The sequence below is a fragment of the Prosopis cineraria genome, unplaced genomic scaffold (assembly GCF_029017545.1).
Source record: "Prosopis cineraria cultivar Desert tree isolate PC_DT_omini unplaced genomic scaffold, ASM2901754v1 PC12, whole genome shotgun sequence".
Taxonomy (NCBI): Eukaryota; Viridiplantae; Streptophyta; class Magnoliopsida; order Fabales; family Fabaceae; genus Prosopis; species Prosopis cineraria.
This window is the reverse complement of record NW_026555343.1, coordinates 33,349,429-33,362,792: the sequence shown is the minus strand read 5'-3', so window position 1 is coordinate 33,362,792 and position 13,364 is coordinate 33,349,429. Positions and strand designations below refer to the sequence as shown.

Here is a 13,364-nt window from a genome sequence, read left to right as displayed (position 1 = left end):
ATTAAAAATGAAAAAAAAAATCAAAAACGACGTCGTTTTGGGGTAAAAGTCTGAAAAAATATTAACCCGGTTAACCCAGTCAACCCACCGGGTTATCCGGGTTATACCGGGTTGAACCCGGGTTGACCGGGTTACACCGGTTCACTCTCTCACCGGGTTAAGTGCAAACCCAGACCGGACAGGGGACCGGTTCACCGGTTTCCGGGTTGACCCGGCCGGTCCGGTCCGGTTTTCAATACCATGCTTAATTTTGTATACGACCGAATTTTTTTGCTATCAAACTCTTGAATTTAGTTTCCAGCCAAAAGGAAACCATTTGAATTTGGTAATGAGTTTTCTACACTATAATCATTAAATTCTGATAAATTATTTAGTTCTAACTTCAAGTTACAACATTTTCATTCATTAACAGTTTAATAGTAATTAACATTATTATATCCAAAATAAAATATTTAAATATCATTGTTAATTGTGAATAAACACTAGAATATTATTCACAATTAGATTGGGTTAAATCAATGTATCTCCTGATACTCATATAACCAAGCCAAAAAAAGTGAGCAATTTAACACTGGAACAGCTTCCTTCCGGCTTGCACGCAAGGCGTGTTCATGATGGACTGTAATAGTAAGAAAAATATACTCCTGATCCTAATTCTCATTATACTTTTAACCAAGGTACGTAAAACCGGACCGGTCATTAAACCGGTCATGGCATTGGGTCACGGGTTAGTGGTTCAATCAGGGTTGAACCGGGGGTTGAACCGGTGGCAAACCGGTCATGATTAAAATAATACAATTTAAATAAAAAGACATTAATTATAAAAACATTCAACCAAATCCAACCACTCAAAAGTCTAACAATAATAAAATACTATATTTTTGGACTTAGCATGCTCTATCTCTAATTTTTTATTTTTTGACTTCAATTTTACTTTTTTTTGTTATTTTTTTCCGAACTCAGAGCTCTGAAAAATTAAAAATGAAAAAAAAAATCAAAAACGACGTCGTTTTGGGGTAAAAGTCTGAAAAAATATTAACCCGGTTAACCCAGTCAACCCACCGGGTTATCCGGGTTATACCGGGTTGAACCCGGGTTGACCGGGTTACACCGGTTCACTCTCTCACCGGGTTAAGTGCAAACCCAGACCGGACAGGGGACCGGTTCACCGGTTTCCGGGTTGACCCGGCCGGTCCGGTCCGGTTTTCAATACCATGCTTAATTTTGTATACGACCGAATTTTTTTGCTATCAAACTCTTGAATTTAGTTTCCAGCCAAAAGGAAACCATTTGAATTTGGTAATGAGTTTTCTACACTATAATCATTAAATTCTGATAAATTATTTAGTTCTAACTTCAAGTTACAACATTTTCATTCATTAACAGTTTAATAGTAATTAACATTATTATATCCAAAATAAAATATTTAAATATCATTGTTAATTGTGAATAAACACTAGAATATTATTCACAATTAGATTGGGTTAAATCAATGTATCTCCTGATACTCATATAACCAAGCCAAAAAAGTGAGCAATTTAACACTGGAACAGCTTCCTTCCGGCTTGCACGCAAGGCGTGTTCATGATGGACTGTAATAGTAAGAAAAATATACTCCTGATCCTAATTCTCATTATACTTTTAAGTTTTAACATGATTTACTGAAATTAAAAAAATTAAAATTTATTAATTATATTTAGAAATCTAATAATTTATTAATTTTATTCTTATTAAATATATTCTTTCTTAACAATTAAATATATATATATATATATATTAATAACTTATTTACTCTTTCCAGCATTTAATAAAAGTCAAATGAAAAAAAATTTAATAAAATAACTTATAAATAGAGTAAAAAAAAAATTTTCTTCCTATCCTATAAATAAGATCAGAAAGAGCAAGATTTTGTTAATATAAAATTATGCGTCATCATACTATATTTTTATCTGTTCTACTGTTTTTTTTTTTTTTTTGTAAAACAACTTCACCTCTCTCATCTAACTTAACATGGTAAAAAGTTGAGATTCTTTTTAATTATATCTGAGAAAAATTGCGAAGAAATGGGCATGAGAAAATAGCAAAAAATAAGAATGAAAAAAATAAAAAATAAAAGTATAATTGATATATCCAAAAATTTCAAAAAAAAAAAAAATCTTATCTTGTTTGAATATTATTTGATATATAAGAGTTGAATATAAATTCATAATATAAGTTAATAGAATATGATAAAAAAATATAAATTAATAACCAAATTCTTCCTAAAATTAATTATAACCTCGATAAAACACATTATCGTGAGTACCGGATCCAGTTTCTCTTCGTCGACGAACAAGCATTCCACACTCCGTCGGACGCTGTCCGCCGTTGTCAGCCCTGCGTGGTCCTTCTCGGGCAAGCAGTGAAGAAGGTTTGAACTCTAGGACTTTTTCTACTCCCGAAAATTCGGTGAAATTGATTTGTTCAATCGGGCTTTAAAACTAGATTTGAATTAGTTCCCCGCATCACCTGTTCCCTGCGTAGCTGTTCTTGCTTTGTTTTAAATTTTTTATTTAATTTGGCTTTGAATCTGGTTGTTTAATCGTTGAATATTGGCGCTTTTGAATTACGGAATATTTACATATTCAGGTTTTTTGTTTTCTTTCGGGTACTAGTGTTTGCTTGAAGGGTGTGTAATTGGCTAGCGACTTGTATGATTTGGATTATGTTGTTTTGCAATGTTGGATTTGTTGTGTATTGGCATTTGTGATGTATGATCTTGTAAATGACTTGGCTCGAGTTGTGTCGAAGTATCTGGAGCAAAAATTAAAAGGGTATTATAGGTCCGCCTATGGGTAGAACAAAATCACTGACTTTGTTGATTGCTTGACAGAGATGTCGTCTTATGACAATGTTGTTGGTGGGAAATTGAAGCTTAAGGGAAAGGCCCTGGATGTGAAGGCTGGTGGAGTGAAGAAGAAGAAGAAGAAGAATAAGAATCAAGATCAAATCTTAGAATCCACTGAAAATGAGTTTTTGGAAGGTTGGTTTTTTTTTTATTGCAGCATTGATTCGTTATAGCTTATGTAATTAACTCAGGTCTTAAATCAAATTACGAAGTGGTTGTTGTCATTCAAGGTTAAGTGTTGAGACTATAAATTATCAGTCAATTAATTATTTGAGTAAGTGATTGTTGAGCTGAGGTCATGTAAAAGGTTTATCCCAATTGGTGATGTTTCATATATGGTAGTAAATGGCTCAAGATATCGCTGAGAAAAAGCTCTTGGAATTGGGGTGATGTGAGATTATCAACTATATCGGCTATTGTAGCTAGGACCTGCTGCTTTATTTATATGGTAGGTTAACTGATTTGTCTATATTCAAGAAAGATCACATTGAGGATACGCCTGGAATTTTGGAATAACAGGACCACTGGATTTGTGGCACTCATGGTCACGGTTAACGGAGGTCAGGGATAAAAAGTTAACATTTTAATTACTCTGTTGAACGTGTAGCTCAACAAAATAGTGATTGATCCCATGATTTCTCCTGGTAATGGGTGAGGCTTCTTTTCGTTGGTGCCTAATGGATGCTGATTAAATGAATTTGTCGTTAGTCATTTTTCTGGTGTCTCTGAATATCATGTATCTGGGTCACTTATTGCCTGCTCATGTGGCTCGCATTTTTGCTTAACTGGAAGCGAGATATTTTTTGTTTGAATCAAAATAGATCATGATTTCTCTCACTGATTGGAAGGTATAATGGAGGGCAATAACTTGAAGCCAAAAAATGGTGGCATTTTTCCATTTTAATGTTACGTGTCAGTTAACTTTGCAGGCTCTCTGCAAGCAAAAGCTGCTGTGCAATCAGAATATCAGTTACTTTTGTTTATCTGTGTCTTGGCCACAAAGTGTTCATCCATAAATTAGCGATAAATTTAACTGTTCATTAGTTCTATCTGTTCCGCCATTCCTTAATCTTTCTATTATTATCATACCATAAAGTGTCTCATAGAATTCGGATAATGCAGGTGGAAGTGCTGAACAAGCTAAGGATCCTAATGATCAAGACATTGATCATGTGAACAAATCAATTGGGGAAGGGAAGGCTCCTCATTATGATGATCATCTTACACCGGCAGAGAGACGATACATCGAACAAAGAGAACAGCTTGATGTTCATAGATTGGCTAAGACTGCCAACAAATCTCACCGGGACAGAATTCAGGATTTCAATCAGTATTTGGCAAACATGAGCGAGCACTACGATATCCCCAAAGTAGGCCCTGGATGATTGAGCCTAGTGTACAAATATGAGTTCCACCTTTCATTTGTCTCTATGACGTGTGTATTTTCTATGCTGTGCACAATAGCTGTTGACGCCACGCTTAAAATATATTTCTATCTTGGAATGTTTTGTAATTCTGATGTTAAATTTGGTTTAGAAAGTCCTTGGTTGGAACTTGATTTTTTATTTCTATATTTTCATTTTCCTATACCACCTTGCGCTCAACAAATAATTTAGGCATTCAAGCCGTTTTTTTGTTTTTTTAAGGTTGATAGTTATCGAAACCATGAGTTTGGTAAAAGCTTGTAATAATTGATTCCACCAAATTCATGGTTTTGAGGATTTTAATTATCTAATACCACTTTTCCTCATCACATTTTTACAATCTTTTCACAGGCATCACAAAAAGTTAATCTTTTTCTATTTTGTTTGTAAATTTTTCGAAGTGTTGCTTGCAGAGAATGAAAATGTAGTAAAAAGTGTTGTTTGGTGTTTTCTTGTTTGTGTTTGCTTTCTTTTGGATGATTTTATTTTTTTTTTTTGGTATAAATCATTCAATATCCTAAAATATTTTGGATTCATTGTTCGCCCTAAATTAATCTAGACTTATTGCAAGGAGATCTTACAATTGGATTTATTGTTCGCCCTAGACTAATCCAGACTCACTGCAAGGAGATCTTACAATGATAGCGAGGTATCAATAGAACGATCTCTTTGTTAATCATCGCATTTGTCGCTTCTCAAGGTTCAAATCTTCATCTTGAGAAATGTCGATAATAATCCTTGCCAACTTTACCGAGTGCTCATTGATAATAAATTGTAGGTTTTATTAAGTAAGTTATGCATGTGATTTATAATTGGGAAAATGAAATTAAATAACATTAATAACAACACAAATCCTGAATTATTAAAATGTTAATAACAAACCATTGTTTTTATTTGTAATAAATTATTTTTTGTTGATTGATTTAAGATTCACAATAGCCTTAAGTAAATTCCTAACTAATATTGCCAAGATTTTCAACTATCTTTTGTTAATTTTTCAAGTGATAGCAAAAAATATAAATAATTAACTTATGATTCACAATTAACTCTTATAAATTTTCAACTAACATTATAAATAATTCTAAGTATATTTAATAGATTTTTCAAGCAATTTATCTTTATATTAACAATAAAAAAATATAAGTGACTAACTTTTGATTCACAACTAACTCTCATAAATTTTCAAACAACGTTACAATTAATTCCAAATATATTTACTTAATTTCTCAAGAGGTTTATTTATACGTTGATAGAAAAAAATCGAGATTCATAACTAACTTTAATAAATTCTTAATTAACATTACAAATAATTTTAAGTGTATTTAATAGATTTTTCAATTGATTATTCACATTTTTTAATTGCAAGTAAGGATCATAATTTATCATTAAAATTTTAATAATTTAATTTTTGTAATTATCATTAATATTTGTATGGAGTTCATAATTGTCAATTTCCCTTTAAAATTAGACCCTGAAACTTTCCCAATAATATATATATATATATATATTGGATACATGACAGCATAAGTTTTCGATACTGAATGAGTGCCCAAAATAAACTTGAATCACAGCTGTCTGGGAGCATTTCAATTTCTAACAAACACTTATTTGCATAAATACATGTGGAGAAGAATATGAGAAAATCGCTCCACAAAGCAAATATATAGATAGCCAAAACCTGTAGCAGGAAAATGATGTGATCTGAACGACCTGACAAGGTTGGATTCCTGCACAACTCGAACAAAACAATCACCCCAACCACAGGATTCCTTGACCGCCGCTTTGAATGAAACCATCAACACATTTTGCAATCTAAAATTAATAAATTATACAATCTATCGGGTTTCATCCTCAAGATTGCGGAAACCGTTAGTCAGGTCCTCATGAAGCTTCTTAAATTTGCCAACCAGAGCTGCTTCACCTTCTGCTGGATCTTCAAATTTCTGCGACCTGCAGTGTCAGGCAGGTAAACAGATTAGGGCCCACTTTCTATAAAACGTCAGGCAGGTAAACAGATCCTCAACTCTTTTCATACAAGAAAGAGTTAGTGTGGCATCTAATGTAGAAAAAATGGTTAAAAATGGCGTGAGGAGGATAGAATAGACAATTCTGAGTCCTGTGACCAAATAAAATTATTGAAATGGATCTTCTCGTTAATAATATTTTGAGAGATTTAGATGTTGATAGAGCACAATCGTGCAATTCATGTAGCTAGCCCCACCTGGCGACTGCGAGATAAGGATTATTGTAATTGTTGCTTTTATTTTTGCAAATAAGTTACTTACACTAAACGGTAGAAGAGATCTCCCAAACGATGCTTAATGAGGGTGTATGTGATCTTCTGACCATCTGTACCAGCTCCCCTCTCCACTGCCTGCACATTCATTCAGCCACTCCACATGTCAAGGACTAGCCATTTTAATGCAATTTAGCCGACTTAATTCAAATGCCTTTTTCACAATGCAATGCATAAAGAAATCATCAGTCCATTGTCTCAATAATCCGGGGAAGGGCAAAGGGGGAAAAAACACAAAGCATCAAAGAATCTGAATGCCCACAAATATACATGGAAAATTGGTCACCCCACAATGGAGTGACTGGCAGACTGAAAATATGAAACTTACTTTTCCTTCCAATTTTGTAATCAGTGACAAACATCAGGCCACTTCCTAATTGATTACACCGTAGTTTGAAAAATTACCTGATTTGCCAAGTTGTAGAAATGGATAATGTTGCGCATCATCCAAACAGATTTATAGAAGGGACAGAATTTGTCATATCTGTCAAGGTCACATTAAAGGTGCATAAGTACAGTTAAAACCAATTGTAGGAATCTAAGCACTTAACAAGTTTAATGCTGAAAATTAAGAAACAAGAAACAGGAGCACTTACGGAGTAAAAGCATTCTGAGCAAGATAATCCTCTCTCAAAAGCTTTGCAGTTTCTAATGTGATCTTATCTCCTTCAGCTAAAGCGTCCTTGCCTACAAGCTGCAGTGTTTTTGACATCAGGCCAAATATTAGTTGTAAATGAAAGGTTTCCAGACATGTGTGGCCAAAACAACAGGTGGCCATGATGCAGTATAGTGATTTCAAGTTCCATTCATCATCATACTATTGTTAAAGGTTAATTAGGTTTAACAGACTGAACTTCAAACCAGTCGGTTCTCATATTATGATACCTCCTGTTTCCTCAAGATAAGTTGAACAGTTTTTAATGCCATCCCTCCTATTAGATGGTAGAGTCGTTTAATACTTTATCAACTTAAATTCAAGAGATAGAACTAATAAGAGGACATACTTGGACAATTTCATTGAGGTCATCTTCTCTCTGCAGCACTTCACGAGCCTTTGTCCTAATGTTTATGAAATCTGGATCAAATTGCTCATAGAAGGATTCCAATGCCTGAAGGAACAAATACAAAAGTTCATAAAAGCAGGTATACAATCAACAGCAGTTGCAAATGACTAAGGCTACTCCCTGAATAAAGCGAACAAAACATTAGGCAACAGATCAAGTACATACACCCGAGTACTTTGAATAGGAAATAAGCCAGTTCACAGAAGGAAAATGCTTCCTTTGGGCAAGCTTTTTGTCCAAACCCCAGAAAACCTGAAAAGTAGCAAAAATCAACTCATAATGACTGAATAGGTTAAGCAGGACTAGAAAGAGGAAAAATCTGCAAAAATAGTCACTAATTGCCCAAATTGAGTTGAATTAATGGGAATTGGTAGATACTCTGAGGCAATCTTGCTTCCCAAGTAGCTACTCCATTTTTATAAGCACAATTGAAAGTATTTGTTTTACCTGAACTATGCTAAGGGTTGCAGATGTCACAGGATCAGAGAAATCTCCTCCAGGTGGAGAAACAGCACCAACAATTGTGATGCTACCAGTACGTTCGGGACCTCCAAGGCATTTTACTTTGCCAGCACGTTCATAGAAAGAAGCTAAACGTGCAGCAAGGTAAGCAGGATATCCACTATCTGCAGGCATTTCTGCCTGTGTAAGACAAAAACAACTAGAGTTAGCTAAGAAAGTTGAAGACAGATGAATCTTGTACAAAATACTAATCAATGTCAATGGTTTCCATATGTGTCATGCCAAATTATACTTGTATGCTATAATGAAATTATTACGAGAGACAATATGAGTTAATTAGCAAAAAATACAAAAGTTTTTTAGAAAAGAAGGGGAAGAAAGGCCTATTCTGCGAGAAATTTGTGAAAATAGTCATTCTAGAACTTAAAATGCTCACCAGCCGTCCAGAGATTTCACGCAATGCTTCTGCCCATCTAGATGTTGAATCTGCCATCATGCTGACATTGTAGCCCATATCTCTAAAGTACTCAGCTAGAGTGATTCCTGGGATTCCAAAACATAGCAAAGTCAAAATAGACCTCCCATTAGTTCGTTCTCTCTTCCAATAAACAGCTTCACCCAGTTAACCTATTCTAAATAACAGTATTTACAGAGACATTCAATACGTATTGAAAATTTTAAGTAATTTTTTCCCATCTCGGTTACCATCCAAAGGGTGCAATCTTTCTCATCAGTATAACTGGTTATATCCCATTACCACTTTTAAGCATAGAAAATTGACTACCAAAAATGCTTGCAGATAGGACAGAGTAGCGATTAACATGCAATATATAAAATTGATGCTTTAGTTCAGGTTGTTGATATAGGAGTAAGACAGCATAGAAAATAAATATGCAGAATACATCACTCCCATTTATTTTGGAGATAAAGGATCTTCCTCACTTTTGACACTGTAAGTGCAATTGTTATAACTACAACAACGAAGATTTTGCAAGGGGAGAAAGCTCAAAAACACAATGATATGCTACAATTAGAGGCTAGAAGAAACCTGTATAAATTGAAGCCTCACGAGCAGCCACAGGCATGTTTGAAGTGTTAGCCACCAGCGTTGTTCGCTTCATAACAGATTCTTCTCGGCCATCAGGTAATGTCATTGTAAGTTGTGGAAAGTCCATCAAGACCTGAACAATCATTAATTATTTTTTACTATGTTTTAATGAAAAATCAGAAGATACTTAGCTTGACCAACTGCAAAACAAATTAACACAGGTTTTTTACTTTCAGTAAATGTAAATAAGAACTAAGAAGAAGAGATACCTCTGCCATTTCATTTCCACGTTCCCCACAACCAACATAAACAACAGCATCAGAGTTGGAATACTGCAGAAAATTATAAAATCTCAATAAAATAAGGAAAACATTCCATTATTGCAAAATTATGCCATGAAAAGTTGACTGAGGTTCACCTTTGAAAGAGCCTGACTAATGACAGTTTTACCACAACCAAAAGCTCCAGGTATTGCACAAGTCCCGCCAAGAACAGAAGGGAAAAGGGCATCAAGAACACGCTGATAAAAAGATGTAACAAAAGAAAGCTATCAGAATTAGTTCAAGGAGAAGACAACTGATAACAATTAAGTTTTACCTGACCCGTAAGCAGAGGAGTGTCAGCTGCTAGTTTTGATGCAACAGGCCTCGGAGTTCGCACAGGCCATGTCTGCAAATGGGGAAAAAGTACATGGAAATTAAGAAAATCTTTTGTAACAAAGGATAAACAAAAGAAAACAAAGTCGCTTCAACAAAGTAACCGAAAAAAAAAACTATGAAACCTGAAGCATTGTGAACTGTTTTTTGACACCTTGAAACTCAAGCTCCAACACAGTATCCTGCAAAAACATTTGAAATTCTAAAATCACATACTGCAACATAGAGTAGTTCCTGAATAAACTAAAGGGTACATTTGTATTAAAAGAACTATATTATAAACTGGAGAAAAGCTACAAAAATAACTGTTAAAACAACTTGAAAACTTGAAGTAGTAATAACTGAACAAAGAATGACCTTGGAACAGAAAGTATGCTTGAGATTCAAACGAAAATAAACAAAATGACAAACCTTCAGGGAATATTGACCAGGTGGGGCAATGTATGTTATTTTTCCCATTGCATCAGGAGGAAGTGCAACGTGGTGTTGCATTAAACTGTTCTCAAAAACCGTCTGCAATAAGAATTGATTCCCACAATGCTTTAGGAGATTAAAATGGAGTCATTTACCAACAAATCTAATTCAGTTTAAAACATACAGCGTATAAATCTCCACCAGTCAAAAGGTCCCATTCACCTGCCACATTAAAAGTTGAATCTCAGAAAAAGGGGGAAAATGGGGAGGCGGGAAAGAGGTGGTTACAATAAAAAATGATATTCTTTCTAGTTAGAACTTGACAGTAGATTAAGAATTATGCTTTTATGGTTACCAATTTTTTTAGGCTGAAACTCCCAAAGTGTATCTTTATCAAGCGCTGGAACAGAGACACCACGAGGAATATAAACATCACCAGATCTTTTAGCAATAGTTTTCAAAGGCCTCTGTTTAAATCAAAATTCAAAAAATTATAAGTTGGGAAGAACAGATTAATCCAACATTGCAATTCACTGGAGAAAAAGAATCTTAAAATACTGAATGAGTTTGCCACTATGAAAGAAAATATATTCCAGATAAAAGAAAAGCAAACCTGAATACCATCAAAAATATTTTCCAATATTCCAGGCCCCAACTCCACTGATAAAGGCTGTTATATAATGTACAACTTGTCAACAGAAGCAAGCAACAATGTATTCAAACAATGAAGAAAACGGATATACCAGATCTCACCTTGTGTGTCCGGAGGACAGGATCGTTCACCGTTAAGCCAGCTGTTTCCTCATAAACTAGAATTGTAAAGAAACAAGTATTTACGCATCAAAAACTTCAGTAAAGATAGGAAAGTCTTGTATCCTCAACAAGGGTATATCACAGCTGGTAAAACGACCCTTGTTATAGGGTAAGATAATCATGCAAAATAGTTGGTAGGCACAATAAAGGATAGCTAAAAGAAACCCTTTTGATAACAGAATTGTTATGAAAGGCAAAAAGAATTAAGACCTTGGATAGTAGCAGAATCCCCTTCCAAGCGAATAATTTCACCAATGAGGTTATCCCGACCAACACGCACTAGTTCATCCATAGCAGCCCCAGCCATGCCATCTGCAACCACGACTGGTCCCGATACCTGTGGAAGTTAGGAAAGGCACAATGATACAATTTCAGCATCCCTGGAAATTACGTCAAAGTTTCCAACCAAATAGTTTAATGAAAATTTAACATCAAGTGGACCATTGACGCAAGGGATATATCTGCAACAGGATAAGAGCAACCTGACATGCCCTCCGATCCTCAATGAAGCAAAATAAACTTGTGTCAACATATCATAAGTTCACAACACCATACAAACACCCAATGGTGTTCCCTTTTGTCGCATAAAAAAGCAAACAGTGAACAGACTCCGAAATAGAGACGTTCAAGTTCAAAATAAATTCGGATGCTTTCATACTAAACTTCTCATATCAACGGTCAAAGGCCTCAATTTGTAAACTCCAGCTAATGAAAAATGACGACAAAGTCACAAAGCAGAGGATGAATAAGAGCATTAATCCCGCCTTCGACAAGCTGGACACCAGTAACCAAACCGCACAATTTGACCCCATGATCAAAACTGAATGCATATATTACACTTAAAAACAATATTCAAAACATAAAAACACGAGTGAAACTAAATCCAGACGAGTCAAACCAATTCTATCCGAGCACACCAATTAAATCGGAATGAAAAGAACTGATCGAGAAGCAGGGCATACTTTACGAACGTAACCGTATTCACTCTCCTTCTCGGAGTCTTCGAAGGTTGTCAAGCGAGCTCCGTAAACAGCCGGCATTCTGAAGCAGATATCAGATCGGACAAGTAAAAATCAAGAAAAAGAAAGCGTTGAATCCGGGCTTGAGTCAGAAGATCTGTGGTGTTGCACAGAAAAGAGCAGACGAAAATCCAACACCCTGGGGTCTGGATCGATCACTCAACGAGAGAGAAAGCAAGAGAAGAAGTTTGAGTGAGACAGAGAAACACGAGCCATGGAGCAGGAAGAAGAACGTGAAGCCGTGATATGGTCAGTTAGTGAGAGCGTGATCGGGTACGTAAAGGCGTACGGCAAATGCGCCTTTGTCGTCATCTTATTAATTTCCTTTTGCCCCCTGGTCGCCATCTTATTAATTAACCGCTTCACAACTCACGGGTCGGGTCCCCCTTCAGAATTATTATGTTCAGCTATTTTTGTATCATAAAGTTGAAATTAGTAATTACTTATGATAAATAAATATAATACTTAGTATAGAATTATGACGTATTTGTAAATAAAGATAATTATAACGTATTTTAAATTAAATTGTATTTAAAAAATAGTTAACTGAAATTAAAAAAGAATTATAACATATTTTTAACTAACTTTTATTTTTAAAAAATAGTTAATATCACTAAAAACTATATAATTTTTTCATGTCTATCTTTATTTAATAAAATAAATTAATTATAAATATTAAATATATAATTTTCATTAATTTAAAATATTTAATAAAGGTATTTTTGAAAAACATCATTGGTAACTCTTACAAAATATCAAAATGTTTTATAGTTTTAAATGTGATCCTTCTCAAAAAGTGCCTTATTTATGATTTTGAGCCAAGTGAGTATTGTTTAATAAAAATATTAAGAAAATAAATATAAATTTTACTTATTGGTGTAAAAAAAATGCAAAAGAAGTTTTTGAAGGAGTACTTCAATTAAGCAGGACCATAGTCAAATCTAATTCAACAATAGACAGGTAATTATAAAAGAAAAACCTCAAATTCAATTGACATATTCTTGGTTGGGTTATTTGTGGGGGAAAATGCTATATTGTTAATAATTTCTTAAATTAAAATAGCTTTAAAATATATATTTATATAGAAAAATATGAAAAGAAAATATTTTAATAAAAAGATGTTATAAAAATTTAAAAAAGTTTTAATTTATTTGTTTCGAACTTTTTTTCTTGATAGAGTTTGTTTTGTGCTGTTTTGAACTTATTGATCAAGTTATCAATCATATGACTCTATGAATATATAAATTTTTCTTTAAAGATTCGAGTCATGTGGGTCCTTTT

At 34.1% G+C, this 13,364-nt stretch overlaps 2 protein-coding genes across 3 annotated transcripts; one reads left to right on the top strand and one right to left on the bottom strand.

Moving 5' to 3' along the window:
* The first annotated feature begins 2,272 nt into the window (after positions 1–2,272).
* On the top strand, positions 2,273–4,474 carry LOC129287985 (uncharacterized). Its single transcript, XM_054924286.1, has 3 exons — positions 2,273–2,410; positions 2,873–3,022; positions 4,010–4,474. The coding sequence occupies exons 2-3, from the start codon at positions 2,875–2,877 to the stop codon at positions 4,270–4,272; spliced, it is 411 nt and encodes a 136-aa protein (XP_054780261.1). The 5' UTR covers positions 2,273–2,410; positions 2,873–2,874; the 3' UTR covers positions 4,273–4,474.
* Positions 4,475–5,866: 1,392 nt separating this feature from the next.
* LOC129287438 (V-type proton ATPase catalytic subunit A-like) lies at positions 5,867–12,368 on the bottom strand. 2 transcript variants are annotated; one of them, XM_054923586.1, is made up of 20 exons: positions 12,027–12,368; positions 11,275–11,401; positions 11,005–11,060; positions 10,865–10,921; positions 10,607–10,718; positions 10,436–10,473; positions 10,249–10,350; positions 9,963–10,019; positions 9,779–9,850; positions 9,600–9,701; positions 9,451–9,513; positions 9,182–9,314; positions 8,570–8,676; positions 8,119–8,313; positions 7,837–7,923; positions 7,612–7,716; positions 7,204–7,301; positions 7,013–7,091; positions 6,597–6,685; positions 5,867–6,261 (listed from the first exon to the last, which is right to left on the bottom strand). In XM_054923586.1, the coding sequence occupies exons 1-20, from the start codon at positions 12,102–12,104 to the stop codon at positions 6,147–6,149; spliced, it is 1,872 nt and encodes a 623-aa protein (XP_054779561.1). In that variant the 5' UTR covers positions 12,105–12,368; the 3' UTR covers positions 5,867–6,146. The 2 variants fall into 2 exon arrangements, with proteins under 2 accessions (XP_054779561.1, XP_054779562.1); XM_054923587.1 differs by lacking the exons at positions 11,275–11,401; positions 12,027–12,368 and having other exon boundaries at positions 10,873–10,921; positions 11,005–11,051.
* Positions 12,369–13,364: the final 996 nt, after the last annotated feature.